This window comes from Onthophagus taurus, chromosome 7, assembly GCF_036711975.1.
Source record: "Onthophagus taurus isolate NC chromosome 7, IU_Otau_3.0, whole genome shotgun sequence".
Lineage (NCBI taxonomy): Eukaryota > Metazoa > Arthropoda > Insecta > Coleoptera > Scarabaeidae > Onthophagus > Onthophagus taurus.
Window position 1 is genome coordinate 32,476,100 of NC_091972.1, and position 15,232 is coordinate 32,491,331.

Consider the following 15,232-nt stretch of genomic DNA (forward strand, 5'->3'; position numbering starts at 1 on the left):
GACACGCAACTATTGATAACTTTATATCAAGTCCAATAGAACCAATAACAACTCGAATTTTAGACTTTTTAATAAATTATTTTCATAGCTTTGTTTTGGGCACTCAAGTAGAGTTATTACATCAGATGGACAAGTGTTTATAGATGACTCTTCGCTACATTAAGAAGGGTTTTTTCAACAGTTATTTTACCTACCCTTAATCTCTTAATACCAACTCTCGTCAAAAGTTGGCAATCATATAATTCCACCCTTTGTAAATTGTGACAGGACGTGAGATATTCGAGAGATGCATCCGTGATTAATGGACAATTGTCGAGTTCCAAGACGGTTAGATTCTCCGCGGCACAAGGTGACAAACATAAATGTCTTATTCCTTCATCTGTGATCAATTCACAATGCGAAAGCGTCTGAAAAAGAATCCGTTTTATATTAATCATTCCAAATGAAGTTGAATTAAATATTTGCTTTACCAAATATTCCAAACGCGGACAGCCCATAGCTAAGTTAGTTAATGTGAGATCTGTTATAAGGGCACATTCGTCCAAATCCATTTTTTCTAAATATTTACAACTCTAAAAAATACAACAAATAGAAAATAATTAAGATTTGATTAAAATTAATTTACTTTAGACAATGCTTGAAACGCGGTGTCCGTAAAATGTCCGCAACCAGCTACCTCCAAAGTGGAAAGATTAGAACATTGTTGAGCCAACGCTATTAATGAAGCGTCTGTTAAATTCGAACACCCCGATAAACAAATATAAAGTAAATTGGTGCATTTGTTCGCCAACGCTATTACAGCTTCATCTCTAATATTCTACAAATAAAAATTATTTCAGTTCTACATCATCATAGTTCTAAATCAACTTACACTACAACCTAATAAATTAACAATTTCCAATTGCGGACAATATCTTGCCAAACATATCACAGCCCTTGGTGTAATTTGTTTACACCCCTTACTAATAAAACATCTAAGTCTTGAACAACCTCTGGCAAGAGCTTCAACTCCATCTTCAGTAATATTACTACACCAACTAACGTTAATATGGGTTAACTGTTGACAACCTTCGCTTAATCCTTTCAATGATACATCGCTAATGTTAGAGCAACTATCCAAATTTAAACGACGCAATTTCGAACAATTATTGGCTAAAGCTAAACATGCTGTATCCGTTAGTTTTTTGCATCCATTCAAATTTAAATCTTCGACGTTTGGACACATCTGAGCCAACGTTCGAATGGAACCGTCAACGACTGATTGACACCCGCGTAGAGATAATTGACGAAGAAATCCGACGCATCTTCTGGAAATGTTTTCGATAATCGGAGCTTCGACGTCTTTTTGAAAATCGAAAAGATCTATTCGTTGCCAATTCGAACCGTCCAAAGCTAAAACGTTCCATTGTCGGGAAACTTGAGCGCAACGACATAAAGAGACCACATCGAGATATGAAAATATTCTTAGGAGGAGTTCTTTCGGTAGTTTTTTGTTGATCATTGCGTCTTCTTCACAAAATGCTCTTGTGAACTAGAAACAAAAAAAAAACAAATTAAGATTGTAAATTAACACAAATTCTTCTCCAAACAGAAATACATCGGCGCGTTCCCATTTCACGGTTTCAGACAACTTTAAACACAATAACAGTTTGTTTAGGTTACGAAAAAGCACACAGAGTTCCATGTGTTTACTCTCTGTATAACGAGGTTTTAGTTGGCAAAAATAGAAAACATTGAGGAAAAAACGCGATTGGAGTCGCGATTAAATTGTATCGAAATACTAATAATAGTCTATTATTAGTCATTGCATTTTAATTGGAAGGGCAACGAGATCATTTTTAGACGCGCGAAATGCCGACTGACGTCAAATAGGAAGTTATTTTCCGCTATTTCTGTATTCAAATTTTTCTAATCATTAAGTCATACGAATAAATTAAGAGCATAAAAATCTGTTATAATTAAATTTTAATTTATTTAAAATTGAAGCGTACTTTGATTTTAAAAATTGTTCTATTTTTATTGATATAAACTCGATTTAAATAGAATTAGAAAACATATGGGATTCATCTGTGTGAGGTATTTTTCGTTTACCGATTCAAAATTTATGGTTGTACTATAAATTTTAAAAGACCAAATAAACTATGTTTCATAATAAACATATAAAAATAAACATTTTATTTATAAATGTTTATTATTATTATTGGTAAACCAAAATAGTATTTCTGCACCTTTTCCAAGAAAAAAAAACCGTTCAAAGTTTTTACATTTTAAAAATGATTTTGCTTTTATTTTATTAAATATCTTAAATTCTTGATGCAGTTAATGAATATATAGTGGGTAAAAAGATATAATTACTTAATCGTGTAGAAACGAGAATGTTGGAAAGGTTGAAGGAGAAATAGGAGGAAATGAATAAACTGTTCGTTCGAGAAGCTAACGATACTTATTATCGAATAAATCAAATAAAAGTGGAGAGGAATTGAAAGCGGTATTATGTGATAAAAATAGGTACAAGGAGGAGATAAAAACTCGATCACAAGAGCTGCTAGAAGGGTATAAAAAGCGGGATTTCAATAATGTACGAGACGTTCGATAATTTCCTTTTATCTGCTTCGATACGTGAGATATTTTTTGTTTCTCGATACGAAGTAAATAAGAAAAAACGTACGAAAATTAAACACAGAGATTTAAATGGATCAATACATAGACATTTGAATATATTTTGAGGGCCGATATATTTTAATTTAAACTTTTAACTAAAAAAATAAGCAAATGTTATATGTATAAACCTTGAAAATCAAGATAAAGGTTTACATATAAAATTTATCCTAACACCTACTAAAATTTCGAGATATTTACAATGAGTGGGTATGAGCGGAACGTCATAGGTACATGTGCCTCAGTAGATGACTCATCTGTGGCGTAAAAGACTTTGAAGATCTGACAGAGTTAACACAACAAATTAACAGCCGATCCGAAATTATTCTGCTACAGGATTTAAACGGACGTACTGGAAGAAAGTTAAAGGATGAAGTGGTGGGACTACATAAAAAGCTCATAGAGGTATGCCAACAACAGCAACTGAAGATGTGGAGGTACAAATTCGCATAGATACAACCAACAGGCGGATTGAAATCGACCACTATCTCCTCAGGTCAAAATTACGACTAAACGTTTTGACTAAATTTCTATATAAAATGAGATTGAGCACAAAAATTAAGTGACATTCCGTACTCAGTCAGGCGACCAATGACAGAAACAACTAGAATAAAAACGATCGCAATGAAGAACTGGTTGCATTACTACTATGCACTGTTGAAGCAAGATAGAGTAGAATTTGCAGAAAGTGATATATGCGAGGAAGAGAAATACAGATTGAATTAAGAAGCCCGTATAATGACAATGAAGAACGGAAAATCACCCAGACCAGGAAATATACCTACTGAATTACTAAAAGAAGCATTTGAAAAACTAGCTGAGTAGCGCACGTATTTAATAACTTCCTAACAGAAGAAAATAATGGACTACTGTATGTTAGTAATATTTATAAGAAAGGAGATAAAAATATGTTCTAACTACCGAGGAATAAGTGTCACTTGCACGATATCTAGAGTGTATGGTAGAATTATTAAACAACGAATTGAAAACGAATACCAAGATGAAGATCAATGTTGCTTTAGAACTGACAGGTCGTGCATCAACAGTATCTTCATACTTAAAGAAACCATCCAAAAAAGAATGGTCAACAATATGGAGATCCACGTTGTGTTTGTAGATCTGACAAAGGCATATAACAGTGTGCCCCTTGGAAAGCTGTGGGTAGCTATGAATAATCAGGGAGTTAGGAAAGTATATCTGAATGCTGTGTAAAATCTCTATAAAAGTATGACGGGCATGGCAAAGATCGGCAATGATCTGTCCGACCCGTTCCCTATTACTAGACTTAAGCAAGGATGCTGTATTGCCCCGATACGGAAAAGAGAGGAAACAATATTTTAATATGAGAGTACCTATAAACAACGTGAAAATTTTTACATTATACTTCGCCGACGACCAGGTGATAATGGCCAAAGATTGTAGTCAAGATTGTGGTAGACGATTTGTCTGTAAAGGCAACACTATTAAAAACATGACATCCTATTGTGAACCTGAGAGTACAAATTATAGATAAGGGTGATAGCAATGAGGAAATAATAATTAGTAGAATGAGTGAAGATAAGGTACTATAAGAAGACTGATTAACATTCTATGGAATAAGATAATATACAAAAGAAATAAAATACGAATGTATAAAACTCTGATCGAAAGTGTTAGAACCTACGGAGCAGAGTTATGGAAACTGGCGAAGGTGCTGCAAAAACACAAAGAGAGATAAAGTGAGGAATGTTGATATCAGATAACCAGTTGAAATTGATGTAAGTACATTAGAGATAATCGAGGTAAAGAGTAATGTCCGACCGAAACCGATGTTTGCCGCCAAAATCGAAATTCGGATTTGTCCATATCTCGGCCGTGCAACTTAACCATTCGCATTGTTCGATAAAGTCCATTACTTTTGCCTTCACTTTGTCATATGTTTCGGGAAGTAATAACATCCGAAAATATTTTCGTCTAAACGTCTCAAAGCAGTAGTTTCCACTATAAGGGGCCCATACACGATCAATAATATTGACAATACCTTAGCATATTGACAATAATATTGACCGTGTAAGGTGAAAAATTTTATTGACGGTAAATATTGATGGAGTATTGATAAAAATCTGGATTTTCTGGCATCAATACTGAAAATTGGAGGGGATATTGACAATACTACTGACCGTGTATTATGCGCCAATATTTCCATCAATACTCAGTGTAATAAACTTAACATTCAAAATTAAATACTTTTATTTTATTGTAACGATAACAAAACATGTCTATCAACACACTGAAAAAACATTTGTTAATTTAACCCAGATGATTTGAAAACAGGTTTCATTCTTATTTTCTACATTACGCTCAGTTTAGTTCAAGGCGCGCGCCCGTGAAGAAGTGGTGAAAATGACCGACCCGTTAACTGACGGGTCGACACTATGGAGATACTGTTGGTTCAGAAAGTTCATTCAGTTGGGTCATGTCTTGTAGGACATATATAAAGGTTTCACAGGTTTCTATTACAGCTTTGGTGATAGTTGCTGGGGACACTATGACAGAAAACTTCAAGTATTCAAAATTTCTTCCTGTGGCCAAGTACCTCAGGGTTAAGGCTAATCTTTCCCTAACACTTGTACTTTCTCTCATATTGCTATCCTGTATTTTCAAAAACATTGCAGAGGCTGATTTCTTTCAACAGTACTATATGAGAACATTCATCTCTCTTCTTCAACCATTCTTTCATCCAGTGTTTGCGTTTCACTCGACGAGTAGTGCCAAGCATCAAAATAATAGCTACACAAGCTTTTGTATGATTATTCATATTTGGAAGGAAAAAACTGGCAAATAACCGAGTAAAACTAAGTAGATTTACCTAGTTCGTGGTAAAAAGGTAACTTATTGAGCAAACTTATTGACAATAATATTGATCGTGTAAGGTAGTGAAGTATTGAGACTGGTTACCACGTGGATTGATGGTTGTATTGTCACTACTGATATTGTCAATACTATTGATCGTGTAAGGGCCGCTATAGAGTATGGCAGCATGTTCATAATGGCCTTATCGATTCTCTGAGCAATTCCCTGATCATCTGTCCATTGCGGTTCCTTTGTCATTCTTTTTGTTATATCTGTCAAGCTACATTATTATTATTAATGTTTGTTACATCTAACTTTTTTAACTTAGCTTCATTTCGTCGTTTCAAAACTTGTTAGATACTCTAAATTGTGAAATTTGGACATAAGTTGCTTTAATCCATGTATAGTTTGTTTTTTTGGTTCGTTACTGCTAAATAATGAAATTTTTTGTAAAGTTTACATATGGTTTTTAACAGGTTAGCAGTGCTTGTGTCGTAGAAACTCATTCTTCGTCTTTCTCTTTTTACAAAACTTTTTGTAGACACGGTAGTTGCACGTACACAAACAACTTGTTTCATCTTGCTTGAAACAAGATGAAACTTCCGTACGCGCAAGCCAAAGGAGGTACGAGAATAGACAAACACCAGCCGTACTCGGTGAACGATGTTTCAGTTGTTGCCGAAGGTTCGATCAATTTTTGGCCGAAATAGAACATTTACCGAAACTTGTATTTTGACCGAAACTGGCCAAAACCGTATCTTCGGTCGGACACTAGTAAAAAGACTTAAATGGTACGGACATGCGAAGAGAATGCCGACAGATAGGTGGCCTAAACGAGTCATAATGGGTGCCACACAACAATGCAACGTTCGGAACGCACAAGTTAACTTGGAGAAGATTTGGGAGAGGCAATGAACTCCAGTGGATTAGCGTAACCAGAAAAGATGGAAGATAGGTTGCGAGAAGCGGTTTTGAACTGTAATTAACCTCGCTCAATAATAATCGATTTGAACTTATTAAACGCATGAGTCGAATCCAAATTTGACGTATCAATCTAGGTAGAATGTAGATAGAATTTTCTTATTTTTACGAAAATCTTATTTTCTTAAAATATCTTTGGAGAATTTAATAAACATTATAAGATGCTCACCATCCGTGTTATTTAAAATAACATTAAAAGTAGAAACTTCCGGGTTATGCTGACCGTCTATTAAAACACTTTTAGTCTGCACCTGTGCACTACTAAAGAGTAGATTTACTTTTTAAAGCTGTAATATAATAGTAGCTATATTAAACTCACCTAATAACATTTAACTCGAGAATTATTATTATCATATTTTAGTAGACGTGGATCGTGCTTATAAATTAATTCAAAATACCTTAAATTACTTCACAAAAATGACAGGTAATAGTAGGTAACAGAGTTCAATGGTGATATAAAGTTAAAAACAACTCTTCAATAAACAGGCTGAATTTATGATTTCCCAAAAATGGACCGTTTATTTACAAATCACCTCATTCCTGCCTGTTTCGCACAAAGGACAAAAACTTTTTGGAATCATGGCGTTTATTTTTCTTAGCGCTAGCGATATAATTGTAATAATTTTGATTAACGAGATATAACCTAACCAATTTGGATACCAAAACGTTAATAAAATTCTTGTGCATGGCCACTTAATAATAAAATCATTAAGTTTCCAGATTGGCCTGCTTTCAGAAAATGTGCAAGAAATTCGGAATAAAGACCTTAGAAGGTATAGAGAGAACTTTTCCAGAAAATGGTATGTGGTATGTGAAAGACCGCTGAAACAATGATGTTCTATATTTAGGTGGTATGATTGTAAGACAAAACCTGGTTGGATATCTTCCGTCATTTGACTTAAATGTAATTTTGTCATAGAGGTATCGTGGGATCCGTGTCGTGATTGTTTTATGAAATAATAACAAAGTCTAGAACTCATTTTTAACCAGTTCACATCCTTCAGCCTTTGCGATACCAATCATACTTCCTGATACCAAAGATGTAACGAAGGCAGCAATTTTGTACTTTCTGAATATGATAAGCCGTATCAATGTCGATCGCTGCGTGGTAAATCGATGCCATATAATTAAATTGTGACAAGACGTAAGCATCACATAATTGTTTTTTGATATTATATGAATATGACAAATAAGCTCTATGAAGTTAGCAATCTTATGGATAATTTGTAAATCTCTATTTAAATTTGTTTCCACATCATGACTCTCGCCACGACGAAATGATTGGTATATTTGAATATCATCAGCATACACATTAATATTAGAAGAGGACAAGTTGGCAGCGAAACTAGAAGTATAGAGTGCAAAGAGAAGCGGCCCCAGGACGGAACCCTGCGGTTCTTACACCGCGTTCTTACCCAAATCTATAAATTTCTGTAATATTCATATGTATGCGGACGATACGCAGTTATACTTAAGTTTTGAACTGGAAGAGTTAGATGATGCTTTGGTTAAGATCAATAATGATCTCGAAAGTTTATTTTGTTATGCTTGAATGCACTCCTTGAAATTGAATCCTGATAAAAGTTTAGTGATACTTTTTGGAAACGACAAAAAAGTCGAATTGGTGAGCGAATCGCTGTATATAACTATTGGTGGATCGCGCATACCGGTTACGTCAGCGAAGAATTTGGGACTTCTTATCGATAACAGTTTTAGGTATCGCACTCATATTTCGAAAAAAATTGGAGCTGCTTTTTGTAATCTGAAGTTGTATTACCCTTATGCCTCTATTTTCAGTGTGAAGCTTAAAACTGTGCAGTGTGAAAGTATGGTGTTGGCTTTGTTCAATTATTGCTCGCCTGTCTATGGTCCTTGTTTGGACATTAGAAATAGAAACTTGATAGCTACTCCAGCCCATAGGACAGCTTTGTTTGAGAGATCTTTTAGCTATAACATTTACTTTAAATATAATAACCTGCCGGTAGAAATTAAAACTAAGGGTGTAGTGGCGTTCAGACGTGCTGTTTTCCTCTTGCTCTTCAATGAGCAATAATTGAGCTACTTTATGGCGTGGACTTCCCTTGCAATGAGTCCTTTTTGAATTGAATTGTTATGATGTTATGCAATTGATTCGGAATTTTTTTCTTTTTCTTGCCGAATTAATTAGGCTTAAGTAGGTTTTTAGTAATAGTTTTAGGCCATTATTTCTACTGTTACTTTTAGTTTCTGTTCACTTTCTTTTTATTTTCTTAATTTTTTTTAAATCTTTTTAATTTGCAAGGTTCAGTGTAAGAACAGGGAGTGGCACTCATCTGAACTGCACTTTGAGGTTCTCCAATAATTAAGTATTTAGTTATTTGATAGGTTGTATTATACTGTTGGAAATAATTCACGAGCACACCCTGTATAATCTGAACGCGCAATAAAATTTGGTATGGAAGTAGTACTAAAGTAGTGTAACTTACTCCCACATAGAGAGCGGCACAACTCTGCTGGGAGGAGAAACATCAATAGCGAGAGTATCCCCCGTGAGCTTCGCATACCATCGCTACACGACATGGCATGGAGTCGATAAGTCGCTGTATTGTAGCGAGAGGGATGGCCAACCATGCCGCCTCTACTCGCCTCCATAGCTTCTCACGTTAGCCGGGGAAGCCGGATAACGTTGAAGTCTCCGACCAGTCATGTTCCAAACATGTTCGATTGGATTCACATCTGGAAAACGGGCTGGTTATGGAAGCATGCATTCGTATACTGTGCTCTTCCACAAAGGTCTGTACAACACGCCCGATGTGCGGTTGGACGTTGTCATGCATTTATAGAAGACCTGGGCGCCGCCGAACGTAGGGAAGCACAACGGACCGTAGCACGTCATCTACGTATCGCTGACCCGTCATGGTCTGTTATACACGCAGCAGACGTGTACGTTCACCATGTGTAATCGCACCCCATACCATAATGCTCGGTTGTCGGTGGATAGGGCGTTCTTGCACGCACTGCTTGAGTAGACGCTCACCAAGGTTTATATATTAAAGGTTGTCTAAGTTCCTATGTTGCAATACTTTGATTTTAGTCTGTGGGCGAGGGGCAAGAGCAGGAGTGTTTCGTGACGTAAGCGATCACGGATTGCGCACGCAACCTCATGGCCATGTGGTGCTCCATGCATTTGTTTAATTCGAATTGCTTGGCGGTATTATTTTCCACATGTGACGTAATGCGCAGTATGGTTGCGTACGAACCTAGACAACCTTTTATATATAAACCTTGGACGCTCACCACGTCTATGACGAACTAAAATTCGCGCATCACCGGTGCTCAATTCGAATCTTGATTCGTCGAAAACAAAATCTCCCTCTACTCGGCAACCCACTAATGCCTAGCGTCGACCCACTCGTGACGTATGCTGCGGTGCTCGGGTGTTACTAGAATCCGCTGTATCGCCCGACGCGCGCGCAGTCCACGTTATTTATACATATGTACGTTATAAACATGAGGTTAAATATGAACATATGAACATTATTGTTAAAAAAACATTATTGTTTATTGTTTTTAGGGATTAGAGAAGCATTTAGTGCACATTCTAATACTATGCTCATTACAGATATTATTTTTACAAGTAATACATATCATTGTGCTTTTACGATCAATACTTGCGGGACATACTGAGCATCTTTTTCTCTTAATTGTTGCACTTGTGTGAGCGGCTGGCGGACCACATATATCAACAAATCTGCTCATACACTCCCGGACAGTACGCCGTAGGTTAGGGTTAGTAGATCTTCTCCGCATATGTGGTATCACTAGTTCCTTCGCTAAATCTTTCAAAAACATTCTGCGTTTGTGAGTCACTCCTATGTTGTAGTTTGGATGTTCCTTCGTAAAGACTATATATGCATTGAGTGCTGCAACATCAATGATGTTGAAGAAAAATGATGTCAACACCGCCCTTTGTTTTATTATAATAAGAGATGATTTCAGGCTTCCTCTTAGCGTCGTCATTGATAGATGCGTCGTGGTGCATGGTGCTTAGTAAAATTACGCATTTGTTCTTTTTACGTGCGTAACTTACCATGGATACGTTATTTTGAAAACAAAACAATGAAGAGTAGACTACACGATCTTTTGAGGCTTTCATTTCTTTCGGAATGTCACGCTTATTCTGACGTAGTGTACCCACGACAGCAATATTTTTATCCAACAGATAAGTTGCTAGCGGAACACTAGTGAAGAAATTGTCTATCGTGAGATTGCGACCAGAATTATGAATGCCACGCGCAAGAGTTTGTACTACTTCAAGCCCCAGTTTTTTATGTGGAGGTTCTCCGGGCTGGCGACCAACATAAACTAAACCATCCAAAGCATAACCAGACGTAGATTCACACATCCAAAATATTTTAAGTCCATATTTTGCCGGCTTACTTAGCATATATTGAACGAATGTGCATCTACCTCTAAACCCAACGAGTTGTTCATCAATAGTTACATTAGTATCAGGTATGACGCAGGTTTTGCATTGCTGAACGAATAAATCCCAAATGTAGGACACCATTGCTAACTTATCGGTTTCCAAACGCGCATTCTGGGTTCTCTTGTCGTCAAATCTGACGAATCTTCGTATTTTTTCAAAGATATATGGACATTGTGGCTCGGTATACAGGATTGGCAAATTCATCACAAAATAATTCTCTCGCAGGAACATTCCAGCTTCTGTCAACTCCCGCATGAATAAGTAAACCACAGAATGCAAGAAATTCATCAACAGTTACATCTTTCCACCGTTTTCCTTTTGCTCCATAAACACGTTTGCCCTCTAAATTAGTACAGTTCACAATTTCTTGTACAATAACTGGAGTTACAAAAAAACGCTTCTTTTGGTGTTGCAGCCATATGTTTCCTTGCTAGTCCTGGCGCACGCCGAATAATGTTGTGTGGTTGAATTTTATTTTTGCTGGAGATTCCAAACTCCATACCAGACTACTTGGAGCAATGTAACCGCTCGTTAAAGACTTACCAATATCATCAACATCATCCTCTGAATTATCGTCATCATGATCAGAACTGGATCCAGAATACTCGTCAGGAACCAATTCGAAATTTCTATCTTCTGTGGCATCATTTTCTGATTCTGACACATCACTTTTTTCAGAAGGCAGATCATCACATTCAGCTGCCCACTGCACCAATATTTCTTCATAACTAGGGTCACCAAATCTCACGCTTTTCACAATCCTTTTTGACGCCATTATCATATGTATCTCACAACTTCACTCAATCCAACTTCTATTCCAACTGAATGAAAAACAGCTGCACCTACTTTTATACATCCAACAATAATGCACGTTTTAATTTGCACTGACACGCACAATTCCGCGCAGCAGTGTTTAACAAATTATAATAATCCTCAACCTGTAATGAACAAGTTGAAACTTGTTCTATAGTAACTAGTAGTACACGGGCTTCGGAGGCCCGGTTTATGCAAATACGGGCTGCTAATGGAAACGATTTTTTTTCGATTGCTAATTACGCTTGAATGTTTTTGAATGAGCATGATGCATCCTAGGGTTAAGTAACGCGATCACCCATCCATTGCGCACAGAGTACGATAACTATGTAGTCTCTCACACCACACTAAGAACGACCGATATTTTCCACCCACTTCGGCCTCCATAGCGACGGAGTGTTCCACTTGGAAAGGCAGCTAAGTCAACAATGCCGCGAGGGAACAACTCGAAACTCGCTGAATAAACTCGTCTACAGTAAACCTTTGTGCTCCGCAAATATTATGGATTTATCTTCACGCGTTCAGATTATATAGGGTGTGCTCGTGAATTATTTCCAACAGTGTATAATAACATATGGATCATATGTATTATTTCATTGCAGAATAAAGACGATGATTATTATATTTGTTGGTATGTTTTGAAATTGGGTAGTCAAAGAATTTATTTGATTTACTAAATTTTTTGTCCTGTTGCTGTTGTTGTTGTGTAATGGTAGTTACAAGTGCTTGACACGTTAACGTTGTTGTTGTTAGTAATTCGTCGTGTGGTGGTGTTGTTGTGGTGCGATGTTTTTGAACATTCGAGAGGTGTGTTGAGGTCGACGTCAAATTCGTTGATTCCCACACCTTGTCGGCAAAGGAAAGAATGTCCATAATGTCCTCTTTGGCAGAAGCGAGGAGTGCAACCGAAACAACACGAGGTATTCTCCTTTGCCACAATTTTAATAATAAATTTGGACTAACCACCTGAGAACCACCAACCGTGGTCAACATCGCTCGATAAAAATTTGACGGTTTTTGATCTCCCATTTGCGAACCTTACAGAACATCGTCCAGACGTTTTTCTTAACTCAATGATAACCTGCCCTAATATAAATCCCTCCACAATATAAAGAAGATAATATATTTTAATAAATTAATATTTTAATAAACAATAAAATGAACCACATTTGAAGGACTGAATTCGTTTCAAAATACTAAATTTTGTTTTAAGCACTGTTTATAGAAGAAATAAATCCTAGCTAAACATTAAGGAGATATTATAATGGTATTAAATCACTATTAAACATTTTCAAGTTCATTTAGTTGTAATTAGATTTTTGGCCAGATATTCATAACTTCCTAACACTGTGGGGTGGTCCGATTTCCTGGCTGTGAATGTTTATCGCAAAGTACCGACTACTAATTAAAATATTTAAATATTCAGAGAAAATGTTTCTGGAGATAGCCATAAAAACAAAAATAATTTAATAAAAGCAATTCCTGAATATGGCTGATTAAGTCGAAACCGGTTGAGCAAAGACAATAAAAAATTAGAACTTAAAATGAATATAAAATATAACTAACCTGTTTACATCCAGTTTTGACACTTTCAGTAGCCATTTTTCTTGTTCTTTATGTTTGAAAAAATTTTTCAATGTTGAAATCCTCCTTCGTAATAGTTGTTATTAACAAAATATCCAAAATCTTTGCACATGTCACGATATCTTCAAATTTTCAATGCCGTTTCGTACAAAAGATTGTAAATAAACTGTAAAAGAAATAATGAACAAAACTAATTTATATCAAATGAAGTGAAATTTTATTAATGATATGAAAGCGGATACTATACATAATGCATTGTTTGATTTGTACAAAGCAGGACAAAATCAATAAATAACAAAAACAATAGTCTCGACTGAGGACGATCGAGATAAAATAAAAAAAGAAATTATCAGTAAGTTAATAATAATAATAATTAATTGTTAATGATAAGAATGAACACTAATTGTGATTGTGATTTCCGTAAATATGGATTTAAATATGTTGAATAACATGATGAAACAAGCGTAAAGAATGTTTTATTTGATTATTTCTAATTAAAAAAAATTTCTTTATCAAGAATTATCGGAATATTCCCTGTTAACGACGTAAAACGGTGAGTCGACGTGCAAAAACGGGAATCGATAAAATATGTACACATAAAGAACAATGAAACATGCGACGTTAACTATTCAAGGAATTATACCGTTTGTCTAGAAATGGAGTTAAATCAACTTCGGTTTTATCTTTTTATGAAGGGTTACACGATAAAATTAAGACGCAAAATAAATGACATAATAAAATCAAATAAGAACTGGACCACGAATACGAATCCGGACAAAGAAAACAGAACGCACAAAGAAAACATTTCCAAAAAAACAAATAAACGATTTAACTAACAAGGGTAGATTCAAAACCAAACAAAAGCGTTTGACGTTTAGATCAGCTGTTTTCTATCAAAACTATACTTTACGTAAATCTGGTACGAGAACAAGCGAAGGTCGTCGTAGACAGGCTTTCGTTTCCGCGTTCATGGCCTACCTCTATCGTGTCCGTCATTCTCCGTCCACGTGCGATGGAAAACTATCCAAAACGAAAACGCGTTGGTAAAATAAAAAAACACAACAGGCCCGACGGCCTCCTCTCTTAATATTATTGTTCCCGTTCGTTTCACGTCGAGTTCGCAAAACGGTCTGTCTGCCTGCGCGACCTTCACGGTTAGAGTTTCGAGGAGCGAATAGCAGGACGGACTTTTGTTTACGATGAACCTTATTGGACAGACGCAGTTCAAAATACTGCGGGAGAGAAAAGATAAAGATAGAAAACAATAAGGTGACAAAGTTAGAGCGAGATGGCAACGTTGAAGGTTCGTCGACAGCGGCGGAGAGTTAATACTAAAAGGTCGACGTACACATAGACGTAGCAACCAGAAAGGTGGAAATTTATCAAATGGTACAAGGTTTTTGCCCATCTCAAAAAAGGATTATGTTGATAAATGGTTTTCTGATAAGCATTTCTTTGGTTAAGATGATTACTGCTTTGGAAGAAAGATGGCCGTCGTTGGATAGTGCATCGATGAATTGATAATTGTATTGATTTCGGTGATTTTATGGTTTTTTATGTCTGCGAGGCGTAAAGTGGAATGACCTTCGAGTTGACGACCCAGACGAGACGGCGCGACTACGAAAAATATAACTAAAATAACTAACTAAAAAAGACTGGAAAGTCTTGGCATTCAATTTAGTTAAAAATTATTATTCTGTTTATTTAAAATTTACTATTAATGACTTCAAGTACGAATATTTTACACACACATTTAATTTTAATTATCAATCATTTCAACACACTTCATTTCCCCTTTTTCTTCATAATCATTAAATATTGCGAATTTTAAAGTTATTCACAATATTACAATATAATAAATATAGCTTCGTTAATAGAGCTTTATTTCATAAGATA

At 35.9% G+C, this 15,232-nt stretch overlaps 1 protein-coding gene across 7 annotated transcripts in view; it reads right to left on the minus strand.

Annotated features, from left to right (window-relative positions):
• Positions 1-14,492, minus strand: part of LOC111419884 (F-box/LRR-repeat protein 20) — a 29,904-nt gene extending 15,412 nt beyond the window's left edge. For 5 of the 7 annotated variants that reach the window (XR_011640886.1, XR_011640885.1, XR_011640884.1 and 2 more), the window contains exons 1-6: positions 14,315-14,492; positions 13,319-13,502; positions 872-1,531; positions 626-817; positions 471-572; positions 195-407 (exon numbers count right to left, since the gene is read on the minus strand). Coding sequence is in view for 3 of the 7 variants with exons in the window: in XM_071197341.1 (XP_071053442.1) it covers positions 195-407; positions 471-572; positions 626-817; positions 872-1,531; positions 13,319-13,354 (1,203 nt within the window). In the remaining 4 variants the exon portion in view is untranslated. Of the gene's footprint in view, positions 1-194; positions 408-470; positions 573-625; positions 818-871; positions 1,532-13,318; positions 13,503-14,246; positions 14,270-14,314 lie in introns of those variants that run through there. The other 2 variants (XM_023052770.2, XM_071197343.1) reach the window with 2 other exon arrangements.
• Positions 14,493-15,232: the final 740 nt, after the last annotated feature.